Source organism: Zalophus californianus, chromosome 3 (assembly GCF_009762305.2).
Source record: "Zalophus californianus isolate mZalCal1 chromosome 3, mZalCal1.pri.v2, whole genome shotgun sequence".
In the NCBI taxonomy this organism is placed as follows: Eukaryota; Metazoa; Chordata; class Mammalia; order Carnivora; family Otariidae; genus Zalophus; species Zalophus californianus.
In genome coordinates, this window is record NC_045597.1 from 95,450,679 (window position 1) to 95,466,922 (window position 16,244).

The following is a 16,244-nucleotide window of genomic DNA, read 5'->3' on the forward strand; positions in this document are numbered from 1 at the left end:
TATTTTCCATCATTTTATTTTCAATCTCTCTGTATCTGTATTTAAGATGTCTCTTTTATGGGTAGCCTTTAGTTGAATTTTGCATTTACTTGACAATCTTCATCTTTTGAGTAGTTAATGTACTTATATTTAAAATAATTACTGATATTTTGATTTTAAAATCTTCCACCTTATTATTTCTTTTCTTTTCTTTTTTTTATTATGTTATGTTAATCACCATACATTACATCGTTAGTTTTTGATGTAGTGTTCCATGATTCATTGTTTGTGTATAACACCCAGTGCTCCATGCAGTACGTGCCCTCTTTAATACCCATCACCAGGCTAACCCATCCCCCCCTCCCCTCTAGAACTCTCAGTTTGTTTCTCAGAGTCCATAGTCTCTCATGGTTTGTCTCCCCCTTCGATTCCCCCCCTTCATTTTTCCCTTCCTGCTATCTTCTTTTTTTTTAACATATAATGTATTATTTGTTTCAGAGGTAGAGGTCTGTGATTCAATAGTCTTCATAATTCACAGCGCTCACCATAGCACATACCCTCTCCAATGTCTATCACCCAGCCACCCCATCCCTCCCACCCGCCAACACTCCAGCAACCCTCAGTTTGTTTCCTGAGATTTCTTTCCTAGTTGTTCTTTTCCCTCACTCATCGTTTGTTTTTCCATTATTGTCTCCTTTTGGACTAACCAAGTATTTCTATTATTCCATTCTCCCCCATATTAGTATTAGCTTGTTAATTATAAATTCTTTTATTATTCTGGCAGTAGTTCTTCTAAGGCAGTGATTCTCAAACTTTCTCATGCACCAGAGACATCTGGAAGTCTTTCCAAAATGCAGTTTTCTAGGCTTCATCTCAGATTTTCTGCTTCAGCAGGCCTGGGAGGAACCAGAAATTACATTTCTAACAAGTTTGCAGGTGATGCTGCTGCAGCCAGTTCAGGATTCACACTTTGAGAAATGTATATCTTGATTTATTACAGTCTGCTATAGATTGACACTTTTAGTATTTCCTAGAAAATTCAACAACCTTAGAATTCTTTCACTCCACTTACTCACATTTCTACTTCTAAGCTATAATTTTCATACATTTTAATTCTATCCATTTTTAAATCCCAAAGACATGATTTTGTAGTTGTTGTTATACACAATAAATATCCATCTAATTTATACATTTACATTTGTACTGTTCTTCATTTCTTCTTGCATTTCGGCACTTCCACCTGAGATCATTTATTATTTTCTTAAAGAACTCCTTTCAATATTACTATTAGTGTGTCAGTTGGTAGCAAATTCTCTCAACTTGGCTGTATAAAAAGGCTTCATTTTATTTTGATTTTTTACAGGATATTTTTGCTGGGTATAGAATTTCAGAATGGGGAATATTTTCTTTCAGCATGATAAATCTGCAACTCCTTTGCTGTTTGTTTTGTTTGCTTCCAGCATTTCTGTTGAAAAGTCAACTATAAGTCTTAGTGCTTGCTGTTCCCTTAAGGATAAGATGTCTTTTTTTAAATGGCATCTTTTAAGGTTTTCTCTTTGTCTTTGATTTTGAGCAGGTTGACTATGATGTTCCTGGGTAGGGCTTTATTTGTATTTACTCTATTTGGCCTTCATTGTGTTTACTGAATTTGTAACTGGATGATTTTCATTAATTCTGGAAAATTCTCAGAGTATCTCTTCTGAGATTGCTTCTGCCCCAATTCTGTCTCTCTTTTCTCTTTCTGCATTTATACTTACAGATGACTGGAACTTTTCACCATGTCCCAGATGTCTCTTATGCCCTTTATTGTGTGTTTTTCAGCTTTTTTCCTCTTTGTGATTTTTCTAACCTAACTGATATTTTCTAACCTACACTTAAATTTTCTAATAATTTCTCTTGATATGTCTATTGTTCTGTTAAGTCTATTGAGTTATTTATTTCAGTTATTACAGCTTTCATTCAAGAAATTCCTTTTCATTCTTATTGACAGATTCCAGTTGTGAAATTTTCTATCTTGTCATCTACTTTTTGCACATATTAATCACAATTAAAGACAGTGCCAAATAATTTTAATATCTGGAATTACTATGGGTCTGTTTCTATTCTGTTTCTTTTTCTTGTTTTTCCACCTGGCATGTCAAGTGCTATTTAATTGAAAGCTGGACCTTATGTATAATAAATTATAGAGGATTTAAGTTATGTTCTCTTCCTACATAGGGGTTTTAATTTTCTTCTGACTGGCAGTTAAAGTAGAAAAAAATCACCTTGTCTGAGTAATAACCAAGATCATTCAAGACTTGATTTTTGGTTTTCATAAGGGCTGATTCATTTTTGGAGTGCATTTAGTGTCAGGGTATAGTCTTTATAGGTCTTAATTGAAAGCCTTATTATTTATAAGGCCCTCTTCTTTGTTGTGTCCCGAACTCCAGTAATTGTCCACCCAGCACTGTGAGCCTGCAGAAAGTTCTGTGTTGCTTTATAATCTCTCTATGCTACCCCACACAACTTAGAAATATTGGCAAATGCCTCAAGATAAAAGCAAGACAGAATACTGGGCTCACCTCCCTGAGATTCTCTTTTCTCCAGGCTCTTGATCTTCCAAGTCCCTGCTGCCTTAGTAGCCCTGAGCGCCAATTTTTGTCTTGCTAGTCCCATGAGACTAGCTGATTTGGTGCTTTCTGCTCAGTCTCAGTACCATTCTACTTATAAATCTACAAACATGTTAAGAATAAAAGCACCAGAAAATATTGAGCCTGACTTTTCTCTGGGATTCTGGCCCCACAAAGCCTGGCTGCTTTGATTATTCTCCAATGGCTTCAAGGAGTTAGCTGCTTTTTTATTTTATAGAGCGTTATATAAGCTTTGTTGGGAAATATATTCTCATGCAGGCTATTCAGTCATAGTCAGAAGTGGAAACTGGTAACTATTGTGTTTAAGTCCTCCAGGTGGCTCTAATATGTGGTCATACTTAGGAACCACTGCCCTAACTTATTAGGCTCTCCTGTGCATGTAATTTCCTCTGTCAGGAACATTGTTTCACATCCTCTGCCTGGCTAACCTCTAGCAGAAGCCCTTTCTTACCTAAGGACAGATGGGGTTAATGGCCATTCTGCATAAGCATATAAAATACTACGTCTACTCTGTTTTATCACTTACCTCACCATCTTCTAGTCTGTGTGCTTTTACATTTATCTTTTCCAGCAGACGGTGAGTTCCTTGTGTATTGGGGCAATCTTAGTTTTTTGTTGCATCTTGTAAGTACTTGAATAAATGATTTTAAATATCATAGAGCTCTTTAGTCCTCATTGTTTCCAAACAACAGTCCTCTCTCTCCCTCTTCAATCCCATGGAATAGCTTTTGGATTCAGCCCAACACATCTGGCCTTTTGATCCTTTTTGGCTAATTTAACTCCTCACCTTCCTTGGCTTAATCAGTATGAAGCATTTCTAATCCTGTTACCAACCTTGAATAACCTTCATGCTTTCCCTTTCATTTTCATTATATGCCTGGCATTATCTTTATGCTAAATATATATGTGTATGCTTTTTTGGGGTGTATTAATTCAATCAGTTAATAACCATGTATTAAGCTACTTATATAAGCACAATATATGCACTGGCCAGGGTGGAAGGTGTGGTAGATTTCATTATTTAAAGCTCAACTCAAAGGTTATTACCTTTGGGAAATTTCTTTCTAGGTATGCTATTTTGTGGGATGGTAGTGTTCTCTGTGCAGAGTTCATGGCCTTTTGGAAAAGTGAAATAACCCCATCCTTCCACTGGGAAAGGGATAGAGAATGCTTCCTGCATTACACCAGTTATTTAGTTAACTGCTAAAATAGTGATATCACAATGGAATTTTTCTAGATCTATGCTAGGATAATGCTGTTGGGGGGGGGGGATCAAACTTGTTGACAACCCAAAGAAAAATGTCTTCCCACCAGAGCAGCTGTTGCTAAGTTAATGTGTGTCCTGTCAGTGAGAAAACAGGGGCATTCTTTAAAATGTCTTTTGTTTATTTATTTGATTGCTTGCCTGTTCCAGCACTGATTAGCTTGTTTTACAAGTGCATAGTTTGCAAGGTGTGTGTGTGTGTGTGTGTGTGTGTGTGTGTGTGTGTGTGTGTGCGCACATGCACACTACAGGTGCAGAGGGACTGAGAGAGAGAATGTCTTTCTCATCGTCATGACTCCAGCAAGGATCCATCAGTGTCCTTACTACATTTTCTCCAATGCTGTTGGAATAGTACTTTCGACAGTAATGAAATGGCTTATTGAGAGCACCTAGCCTCTTGGTCTTTTTGTTTTTTATGCATCAAGCATCTTTTTGTGATACCATAGGAAAGAAAATGTGGATCCTGAGAACACTCCATGACAGTCCTTCGAAGGTCAAACTTGGATTCAGTAAAGAAGTCCTGGAAGAGAGAGCGACATGATTTCAAAATGAAGGATCCAAGGAAGTTTGTATTTCTCTTTCCAGATAGCAAGGAATATATTTTATTTTCCTTTGTATTTCCCATCGTACCTACTGAAGTGGTTTCCACTCAAAAAAAACAAAAACAAAAACCGGGGGAAACAAATCCAGATAATGATAAAGAACAAAATAGACTGTCATCTATTGAAGGTGAAGGAGGTCTGACCCTGGCCAGAAATAGGGGAATGTATAATATGAGCTCCTGCATTCCTTTCAGGCCTGAGAGTGATAAGAGTGTAACCCAAATTCCCTTTCAGACTTCACCTATCTTTCTCCTACTTAATTCTTTGTATTTCCTGTTTTTTGTAAATCGACACCAATAGTCATATTCAAGACTAATAGTTATCAATGGCTACAAGTGTAAGAACCTGTTGAATGAAAAAAAAATCCCCTTTACTCAAACATGTGAGAAACTAACTTTTAGAATCTGCTGATTGAAAAAAAATGTATCATAAAACCAACTATGAATTCAGTATCTTTTTAAAAAAGATATTTAAATCAGTATAACCATCTGTGCATATTTCAAACTCAGCATAAACATTTGTGTGTGTGATGTTATGCATAAACTACAGATAATATTTGATATGTATATGAATTTGCAGAACCTTTGACATAATTCCCACCCTTTGTTCCTTGACCCTCTCACTCTAACCCCCCATTCACACTTTCTTAAGGATCTCATCTTCTTTGCTTTTGCACTTGACTCCTCCTACCTCCTTTGCCGGGCTTTCTCACCTGTTTCTTTCCAATAGCCCTTGTTTAGCCATCAAATTATTTCCTGTATCCTTCAAGACCTCTCAGACCCCACTGGCCTCATACAAACTTGGCCCCACTCCTGGCCATCAGTATCTCTCACTCACCCTGAGCCCACTAAATATAAAAAATGGTCTTAAATTGTCTTCCTTGTTTGACTGTTTACCTATTCTGGCCCCAACTGGCTTTGTTTTACAAATACCAATTTTTCAAGAATCCAGCAGTGAATATGCAAGACCTCCAGTTATAACCATATTCATCGTTTTTGAAGAACTCAGATCTGGGCCTTACAGCTTGGAAGGGTCCATAAATATTTGTTAGGAAGAATGACGTTATGAAGTAGGTGCCACTTGTATTCTTAGGTGTCCCCTGTTTAGAGGTTCTAGCTAATTTATGCAAATTAGGTGAGAACATTTGTAACATGTGTGGGGACTGCACTGGCCTTACTGTTTAGGCCATCACCAGGCTGAGCCAGAAGAAAGAACTAGATAATGATGGGCTGAACTTTGCCATCCTGACATCTTCAGTCTTCATTCCTATAGTGTTTAGCTTTGCCTCATGGGTCCCACAGCAAAAGCCTGCCCCCTCTTCCAGAAGATAGCCCTCCATCAATTAAATGACAATTTTTTGTTTCCCCCTTTGTCCTCTCCTTACAGGCTGAACAATCCCCATTCACCTGACTGTTCCCCTTGCTCGTTCAACTGCTGACCTGGTCACTTCCCTCTAAACATACCCTCGTTCATCCTCATCCTTCTTAAAGTGTAGGGCCCAGAATGATTCCATACTACTCAAGATGTAGAGAGGCAATGCAGAGTGTGAGGAGGCACTGACCACCCCCGTTCTGATCATGATGGCCTAAGTCCACACCTCAGTCTAAAGAGAGTGTTGACGTAGAGTATCAGGAGACCTGCCATTTATAATCACCTGATAGTTGTAGGTCTCTGAAGAGAACTTCTAGCTTCTTTGAGCCACAGATTTCCAATCAGAAAAGGTGCCCAACTTCATCTGTCAACTGGAAAATGAAAATTTATACCCATGGCACAATACACTAGACCCATCAGAACGGTCAAAAGGACAGAGAGTATACCAAGTAATGGGGAAGATGTGGAGAAGCCAGAATTTGCATATATTATACTGGGGAGAGTAAACTGGTACAGCCACTTTGGAAAGCTGATAGCATCTACTGTAGCTGACCCAGTAATTCCATTTTTAGGGATATACTCAAGAGAAAGGAGTGCACGGGTCGACCAAAAGACATGTCCAAGAATATTCAGAGAAGCACTATTCATATTATCTCTAAATTGGAAACATCCTAATGCCCACCAACAATAGGATGAATCTAGTGATATATGCATACTATGGAACACTATAGACATGTATTTGGAATGAGTGAACCTTGCAAGCCAGGGTATGAATGGATCTCACAAACAAATGCTAAACAAAAGAAGTGAGACATGAAAGAGCATGTAGTATGTGTGATTTTATTTATATACAGTCAAAAACAGATAAAACTGATCACTGGTATTAGAAGTCAGAATAATGGCTTAAGCATTTTCTGTGTGTCATCTGCCAAAAGGTATAGTAGAGTAGGAACAGTGGCTAGAAGGGTGCAGGAAGGGGGCTTTCAGGGTACTAACATTGTTCTGATCTTGATTTGGCTATGGTTCCATGAGTGTGCTCAAGTTGTTAAAATTCATTGAGTTGTCTGCTTATGATTATGCACTTTTCTATAAGTATGGCAACAAAACTAGGGCAGCTAAAACTTCTTCAAAACTGTCAGCAGTTGAGGAGGGGAAAAAATCAGCTAGTACAAGTCCACCCAATTTTTTACTATAAGAACATTGACCCACTCAGGGCTGGGTCCAAATGGACCATTTCTTTCTTCCCATGTTCCACTGCCAACCTGGTCACTTTTGTATCTGCTCTGGGGGCTCACCACCTCTCAAACTCATGTCTGCTCTGCCTTTGAGGGCTGCACATTAGAAATGGGAAAGCGGAAATCCTACATGTTAAGCATTTTCTGTGTGTCAGACAAGAGATTTAACATTATTTCATTGTATCTCTCCAATCACTCCGTAAGAAGTCTGCTTTACAGATGAGGAAAATGATATATAGAAAGATTAAGGCATAGTAAGACTGACACCCATTTTCTTAATCAGCAGGCATTTTGTCTCTAAATCAGTTTACAACACAGTGGTTTGGATTGATGTCATGTTGACCTCACTGATGTGGCTTCCCGGACTTCTGAACTTTGGTTGGCTTTTGCCCACATATCTGCCTGACCCTTACTGTGTGTGCTGCCTATCTGGTACTGATATCCTCCATGTTCCTGACCTCCAGTAATAATGGCAAAACCTCAGACTCCTGGCCAAACAACCAGGATACCTGTGTGCTTCCAGACAATTTACTGGATATTCTTATCCCAGCATATATCTGGTAGCCTCTGTTTGTGGATTTGCATTGATAAGACCCAAGATGCCAAGAAAGAACCAGATAAACAGAGGTCATACTCTAAAAGAAGGTCTAGGGATCCTACAGGAAGTTCCAAGTTTAAAACTGCAAATCTCTGTGGGGTTTTCATCCTTCACGGCTGGGTCCAGAGAGAAAGTTGACAGAGTTGGAGGTCACCTCTTGACAAAATAAGAAAGAAAAAAGAAAAGAAAGAAAGGAAAGAAAGAAAGAAAAGAAAGAAAGAAAGAAAGAAAGAAAGAAAGAAAGAAAGGAAGGAAGAAAGTAAGAAAGAAAGAAAGAAAAAGAAAAAAGAAGGAAAGAAAGAAAAAGGAAGAAAGAAAGAAGAAAGAAAGAAAGAAAAGAAAGAAAAAGAAAGAACAGAAGGAAAGAAAGGAAGAAAAGGAAGGAAGGAAGGAAGAAAAAAAGAAAAAGAAGAAAGAAAGAAAGAAAGAAAGAAAGAAAGAAAGAAAGAAAGAAAGAAAGAAAGAAAGAAAGAAAGAAAGAAGGAAGGAAGGAAGGAAGGAAGGAAAGAAAGAAAGAAAGAAAAGAAAGAAAGAAAGAAAGAAAGAAAGAAAGAAAGGAAGGAAGGAAGGAAGGAAGGAAGGAAGGAAGGAAGGAAGGAAGGAAGGAAGGAAGGAAGGAAGGAAGGAAGGAAGAAAGAAAGAAAGGAAGAAAGAAAGAAAGGAAGAAAGGAAGAAAGGAAGAAAGGAAGAAAAGGAAAGAGGAAAAGAAAAGACAAGTCAAGTTCCCAAGTGTTCCTGTTTTTGGCTTTTAGCTGAGTGGTATTTCAGAGATTTCTTGTTTTTCTTAAAATCTGTTAGCAATCCCCAAATCTACAAACAGGCTTTAGAAGATGAGGGTAGGGAGGGTAGTGAGAAAGATTGTTTCAGAAGCAATCCCTCTGTGAGAAGAAGCCGAAACCTAAATTGGATACAGCTGAAAATATCTCAATCCTGTAAGATTAGTCTTGACACCAGCCCTGCAGCAGAAGCATTCTGTGTGTTAAAGGAATTACTCCAAAGGTTTTTCCTTTCTTATTGCCCACTTATTTTTCTGAAAAGCTCTCTTCTGAAGCCCTGTGTTTTACACTAATGCAAAGCCTTTTGGATCATTGTCTTAAATGGATTCCAACAGTAGACGTTTTGCTGGGGACCACGATTAAACAGGTTCCCTGGAATTTAGGCTGGCCTGAGCCAGGGAAAGTATCAATACTCCAGGAGTACCCAGCCCCAGCCAAGGACTTCTGGGTGACCACAGCAACACATACGCACACTCAAACACCCACATCACAACTGAACAGGCCCAATCAAATCAGTGCTTTGCCCTCCAGGGAGTGGTCCTCAGTTCCTGTTTCACCTCTTTGGGGTTTTAATGGTCTAATACCCAATCCCTCACCACTTCCTTTTTGAAGTTACTCCAAATTTCAGGCTTTTGCAGAGAGTGATGATGTTTGCTGGGTCCTCATCCAAGCCAATGGAATAATCCACACATTCTCATTCTCAAGAGTCTCCGTTCTCAACTCATCTCATCTCATCTCTGTACATCATTTTGTGAGATTTATAAAATGGCAATAAGCTAAAATGGGTTTGAATGGAAAATGAGGGAAGTGGCCCTTTAGTGGACCAGGATGTTTGCCTTTACTTCAAAGAAATTCTGGGTCATATGGATGCCTTACAACCAGTTGGGCCATAGGACATCAACATATGAAGAGACAGTGTCTGGGGACCCAGTCAAACCCAAACCCCTCCATAGGGCTTAGTCCCCCAACCTGTTGGTTCACTTCTTCCCTACACCAAAAAATAACTTAAATTCACAAAATTACCCAGAGTGAATCTGAACTCTCCTATTTGTTCCAACCATCTACAGTCATTGAACTCCACCAAGAGGCCTCTTCCTCGGGCACACTCTTCAGGACAGTCATATCATCTATGGGCATAATGGGCCTTTTTCAAGAGAAGTATTTCATTTTAATAAAAATGTGTACCACCATATTTAATCAATCAGGCTGATTGACAATGGCAATAGTTGAGTCTTGCAGCAGATGCTGCTGCTCCCTCATTCTTATTCCAGTTTCATTTCTCAATCAAATCCATGTGTAAAAAACATAATGTGCTGCCAACACAATGTAATAAAACCTCAGCTGAAATGCACACCAGCACGACAGAAACTGATAACTCAAAGTATGGGAAAAGTTAACTTCAGAAAAATCACTTTTGACACCCGCGTATTCAAGCTTTATGGACAAGAGATACATCGCCTCACTATAGCTAACATGAATCAGCCAAATTCATAGATTTGTCCTGAAACAGAAAATAGTAATCTGTAAAGCAACCTTTTCAAAAAGCTGGCAGAAGAATCCTTTTTAAACAGCCCAGAAATCATCCTTAAAATTGGCTGAGTTTGTTTGAGATGCACCATTTGTGTCGTGGAGCAATAAATTAGTCCTGGAGCAGCTTTTTTTTTTTTTTATGGTGGTGCAGACTGGTTAAAGATGATGTATCACTGGTTGTCACAGACTGAACCAGCAGTTTTCAAAGTTAATGATTCAGAGAAGAATAAAGGTAACCTAATTATAGCAGTACCAGGGAGAGAACCCAGTTACTATACTCAAATTCTCAACACCTCCAAATTTCAGATTGGGAGAATTGCAGGTACTTCTGCAGGACTCTATTCTTACAAAAGCCCCAGTTAGGGAGCAGATATGGAGTGCCTGAAAGGGGAATGGGTCCATCATCCAGTGACCCATCAGTATACTGGGTTGCCTAGTACCCCACCCGCCAATTCATGTCTACCCAGAACTTCAACATGTGACCTTATTTGGAAATAGGGTCTTTGCAGATGTGATTAGTTAAGATGAGGTCAGACTGGATTAGGGTGGGCTTTACATCCAATGGCTGGTGCCCTTGAAGAAAGCCAGGTGAAGACACAGATACAGACACCCAAAGGAAAAACAGACGTGTGAAGACCGAGGCAGCAATAACAGTGATTCAGCTATAAGCCAAGAATTTCCAAGGATTTCCAGCAACCACTAGAAGCTAGGAAGAAGCAAAGAATGCATTACACAACCCAGTAATGCCATCATTTGAATGATAATGTGGGAGTAAATTCCTCCAAGGAGTTCACTTACAAATGGGCACAATATGACCAAATAGTCCATGTGATGCCACGATTTGGCATCACAGAATGGTTAGAGTCCCAGGTAATATTTAAATTAGAGGGGAGCCTGCTTCTCTCTCTCCTCCCCACTCATGCTTTCTGTCGCTATTTCTCTCTCTCTCTCAAATAAATAAATAAAATCTTAAAAAAAAAGAAATGCAGGAAGTCACCAGAAAAAAGAAAAAAACTTTTTTTTCTTTTTTCTTTTTTTGACTAATGGGAGATTTTCAAGATGGCGCCCAACACAGGACTTGTTCCTGCCCAAAGTTAGGGAGTTCTACAAAATCTTGCTGCAGCAGGCCCATGCACCAGAAGACTACTCTGCATAGTTGCAGCAGGCAGTGGCAGTTAACGGAGTTCACTCAGCACTGTGTGTGACTGATGGGAGCAATCACAGCGAGAGTTCTGGATCATGGCGGACTAATGCATTCCCAATACAGATCTCAAGCAATTACAGCCAGATGAGAAGCCTGTGCAGAAAGTGTATCAACCTTTACAGAAGGAGGTGACCAGCCCTGTGGACTGCCCCAGATCCATGCTGAATAAGGAAGAAAATTCAAGAGAGGCAACCAAGAATTACACAGGATCCCGGGAAGCACAGTGGGCAGTTCAGCCCCAGACCCCGCTGTTACATCTGCATCTCGTTAACTGCATGCGAGTGCTTGTCTCAGGGTCATTGTTGGTAAACCATCCAGGGTTCCTCCACAGTATGGGTTTGATTCCTCTTGACTCAATATTTCCCCTTGACTTTACGAAGTCCTCAGAAAAGAAGCCTTTTGGATGTTGTGAAAGAAAAACATCTGGCCCACAGTCCTAATGGGTAATGATGACCATAGTCAAGATAGCCACAGCTCAAGTAAGGAGACCTTTTATAGAAGAATTCAGCCTAAATGAGACCTTTTGCTGAGTTACGGAGTAGGAATGTGATCCCCTGGAAAAGAGAATGGATCCATAGTTCATTAGGAAAATCTACAAATCTGCAACCAATTCATAGTCCTTTTATACACTGTCTGATCACCCAGAAAGTCATAGCTATATTTTAATATTTATATAGATTTATATTCTCCCACCTCAAAAAGACTTAGGCACAACACACTTTTACTCAGCTGGGCACTGAATAGGGTACTTTGGACTTCCTCAGAAATTTGATGGTGCTAATTGTTTTCAACCCCTTTCTAAGCTAGCACTACACCTGGTGTTCAGAATAAGCATCCAGCCATCTGAAGATTGCCTTAACCCTTAACCAATGGGAAACGAATGGGTCAGTGTATGAAGAGCCTTCAGTTCACTAACCAGCAGAATTTCCAAATACAGTTTGGTTGTCCAATGCTCAAGGGCTGATCCTCCAGACCCCCTGCAGTGATGTCAGGTAGTATCAAGGCCTGCCAACTTCTGATTTCTTGGGTCCCACAGCCCTCTTATTCAGGGCACTGGTTACCCCTGGATATAAGACAAATTTTAACACAACTGGGACCTTTGGTTAGCATTCACTTGCCAGTCTCAGCCCTCAGATTCTTGAATTATGGCAATCATCAGCACACCCCCCCACCCCCACCCCCCCACACACACACTGTTCAGAAATTTCTGGAATCATTTTTCCGGCTTCTTGTCTCCCTTCATGATCAGATTTGCCCTTGGGTATCATCCTATGCCCCACATTTCAGGAACTAGACTAGTCTAACCATAACTTTTGATCACCTGGGCATATCTGGAGTAAGAAGACTGCCTCCACATCCCATTTGCCTAAACTTCTGGCAACTCCAAAGGGATGCCCAAACCTCCAGAGAAACAGCCCAAGAAACTTTGTCCTAGCTGAGCTTTGATAAGAAGAGAAAAGGTCTAATTCAGCAGCCAAAGAGATAAAAGCTAGAGCCAGAGGCTTAACCAATAGCTCAGGTTAGAACACGATCAAGGTTCATAACCACACAGAAAACTAGGCAAAACAAAACTTGCCAGAACGGGTGCCTGGGTGGCTCAGTTGGTTAAGCGACTGCCTTTGGCTCAGGTCATGATCCTGGAGTCCCAGGATCGAGTCCTGCATCGGGCTCCCTGCTCAGCAGGGAGTCTGATTCTCCCTCTGACCCTCTTCCCTCTCGTGCTCTCTATCTCTCATTCTCTCTCTCTCAAATAAATAAATAAAATCTTTAAAAAAAAAAAAAACTTGCCAGGACACTAGGCAAACCTCTTGAACCAACACGACCAGGGTGCTTCTTACCTCTCACCTCTCTGCAAGACGCTGGGCACAGGTACACAGAAGACTCACTCTGCGTCCCCATTCAAGAGCATGCATGAGAGCCGTGCCTTGCCACACAGACATTGGCTGAGGAGCTCACCATTGGCCTAGTGGGATTTTGTCAAGGAAGGGTGAAGAGGAGAGAGCTATGGACAGACTACTAGGCTGGGACCCTGGAACCGAACGACCTAATCTTGTCACCTTGGTCAACTGGCTTAGATTCCTCATATAGGAAAGAGAATACTTGTCCAAGTAAAATTGGGAGGTGGACGAACTCAGCACTAGGGTTTGACAGACCCAATTATGCACTTAAGCTCTGTCATTTCCTAGCTGAGTATCTTGGAATTAAACAAAATTTCTGAGTTATAGTTTCCTCATCTGTAAAAATGGGGGTCATAACCCAACTGAATGAATCATGCATATGAAGCTTCTGGCTTTGCACAGTAGGCACTTATTAATGACAGCTACCATTATTATCAACCTCACGGTAATCATTATCATAAATAGAAATGAAGACAATGCATGGTGGGTGGTTATAAAGCAGTGAGTTTCATTTTGTACGTTGGTGTGAATGTTACCCTCTTTATATTGGGCGCCTTGGAAAAGTATATACTTCTTAAAAAGCTTCTGCTATTGCTTACAAAAAAACAAAACAAAACAAAACAAAACAAAAGGACCTCCTCTTGGGGGTTTTTTATTCATAATCTAGTTATAACCCCATTTGAGATCTGCCTTATCACATGTTTTTGACCACAAAAATAATGCATCATTCATTCTGATCTAAAAAATATATTCAAAGTAGCATTTAGCTATATTTTAAAAAATAAAATATGTCTCAAAGACTAAAGATTTCCCCCACTGAGGCAACAAAGGAAGGAAGGAAGGAAGGAAGGAAGGAAGGAAGGAAGGAAAGAGGGAAGGAAGGATGGATGGAAGGAACACAGAATCCAAAGGGAAGGTCAAACCAGAACCTCCCAAAAATGTTCATCAGTAGTATCCTCAGAATAAAGGTGTAACTTTCAGGACACTTGTCTTAAAGGTCAACATTATTTAATTGTACACATTTATTGACATTCATTTAAAAAGTCAGTCTGTTTGCATTACTATCTATATCTCTAAGATAATGTATCGAAAAATAGAAGGCACAAATGTGTAAATCATTCCACTTATTTTTTTGACTGAACATACATATTATCTACTTCCTTATACTGTTATTAATTGGTGGTTCATTTTATTTATTTATTTATTCTTAAAGTAGGCTCCATGCCCACTATGGGGCTTAAACTCAGGGCCCTGAGATCAAGAGTCGCATGCTCTACCAACTGAGCCAGTGGTTTAATCATTCATTTGTTCACTCATTCACTTATTTGTTTAACAGATATTTACTGAAGACCTACTATGTCACCTGCAACACAACACTGCCAAGTAAAAGCTCAGAATAAATAAGTTCCGGCTGGGAAGAGTTCTTCAACAAAAATACCTGTTTTGGGTTGTTTTTGTTTTCTTTTTTTCATAAAGGCATCACAGTCAAAGCCTTGAGGTGACACTCTCTGACTGCATGTCGTGGACTGCCTAAGTGATATTTCAGGGGCTTCTATTTCAAGATGGTGAACTGAGGCCAAGAATTTGCCTCCCCCCTTCCCGAGATCCTTTCAAAATGATAGAATGGAATTTTCTAATAATAAAATCAATAATAGTGAAGAGAATAGGAGGAGCGCCATCTCTGAAGAAGAAATTGTTGACAGATTTCAGGAAGACAAAACACATTTGACAGAATGTCAGTACGTCAACAGATAAACCAGAACAGAGGTATCTGCGGCCCTGAGTGCATGAGGTGAGTGACAATGGAGGAGAGTGGAGAAAGGAGTGCGTCTTATAGGCAGGACCTCAGCCTGAACCCCAGCCAAAAAAAATTAAGTTTTTCCCTCTGAAGATATTAATTATTTTGTTTGGTGTGAGTATTGACATCCTAAAGTAAGGTTTTCTTGTTCAGGAGTACCCTAGAGAGAAGCTTGCCAGTTGATATGACAAGTCCCCAGACACAGAAACTGACAGCATTGCTATTCTTCATTCCTAAAAATGAGTTGACACTTAAATATGAACAAACATTTAAAAGGAAAAGATAAACAAACACATCATAAAACAGCATTTCTATTTATTCATTCTTAAAAATTAATGGACAACTAAGAGACTTGAGGGGAAAAATAGAAAAGCACACTATACAGAATTCAAGAAACCGGAGACTTGAAAAGACTTTATATCCAGAAGGGAAAACCAGGAAGCCAGGATTTTTTTTCTTTAAATGCAAATGAAAAAATGGTGAATATTTCTGGGAAATTAAATCCCCAAATTTTAAAAAATAATAACTAAAAAATATTTTTTTAAAGATGTTATTTTTAAGTCATCTTTACACCCCACATGGGGCTCCAACTCACAACCCTGAGATCAAGAGTTGCACGCCTTGCCAACGGAGCCAGCCAGGTGCCCCCAAAACTAAAAAATTTTAATAGAAAGATAAGAAGATGTAATTGAGGAAATTTCCTGTAACGTTGAGCAAAATGACAGAGGAAGAATGATAAGAGAATAAGAAGGAGGCACGAAGGATAAATGTGGTAGGTTTAATAGCCAATTAAGAGAAGTTCAGAAAGCAATAAGAAAGTAGGGAAGACAGTTATCAAAGAGACAATAAAATAATTCCAAGAGCTGAAGGGAAACACAAATATTGATCAGAATTAATTAAAAGAAGACTAAATTCTGGACACACCATGATGAAATACCAAATCAACCCAGGAAAGTGTTTCTGAGATCTCAGTGGGGGTGGGGAGGACTACAAATCAGGAATTGTAAGGGCATTTCAATCAAAATGGATCAGACTTCTCATCAGCAGTAAAGGACCCTGGAAGACACTGGCTTCAGAATATGAAGGTAAAATTATTTTGGACCTAGACTTCTATGTCCAGCTTAAAAACAAGAAAAAGAACATCGCTTTCAGACCCTCACATGTTCAGAATATTTTGCCTCACACATCCATTTTCTTCGAAAGCATTTACCTAAGGATGTGCTCCCAAAAAAGAGAGTGGGGAGGGGCGAGTGGGCAAAACCAAGAAAGGGGGTAACTGTGGAATATAGAAAACTGTAGAGCAACCAGGATTCCAGGGAAAAGGAGCCCCGGTTACGAAGTGGGCCACAGGTCTTGAAA

At 39.6% G+C, this 16,244-nt stretch overlaps 1 protein-coding gene across 5 annotated transcripts in view; it reads right to left on the minus strand.

The window, feature by feature from the left end:
* Positions 1–870: 870 nt before the first annotated feature.
* Positions 871–16,244, minus strand: part of INSIG2 (insulin induced gene 2) — a 61,341-nt gene continuing 45,967 nt past the window's right edge. For 4 of the 5 annotated variants that reach the window (XM_027589131.2, XM_027589132.2, XM_027589133.2 and 1 more), the window contains one exon: positions 871–4,393. In XM_027589131.2, coding sequence (XP_027444932.1) covers positions 4,250–4,393 — 144 coding nt within the window. In that variant the 3' untranslated portion in view covers positions 871–4,249. Of the gene's footprint in view, positions 4,394–6,129; positions 6,218–16,244 lie in introns of all 5 variants that reach the window. The other variant, XR_003519075.2, reaches the window with a different exon arrangement.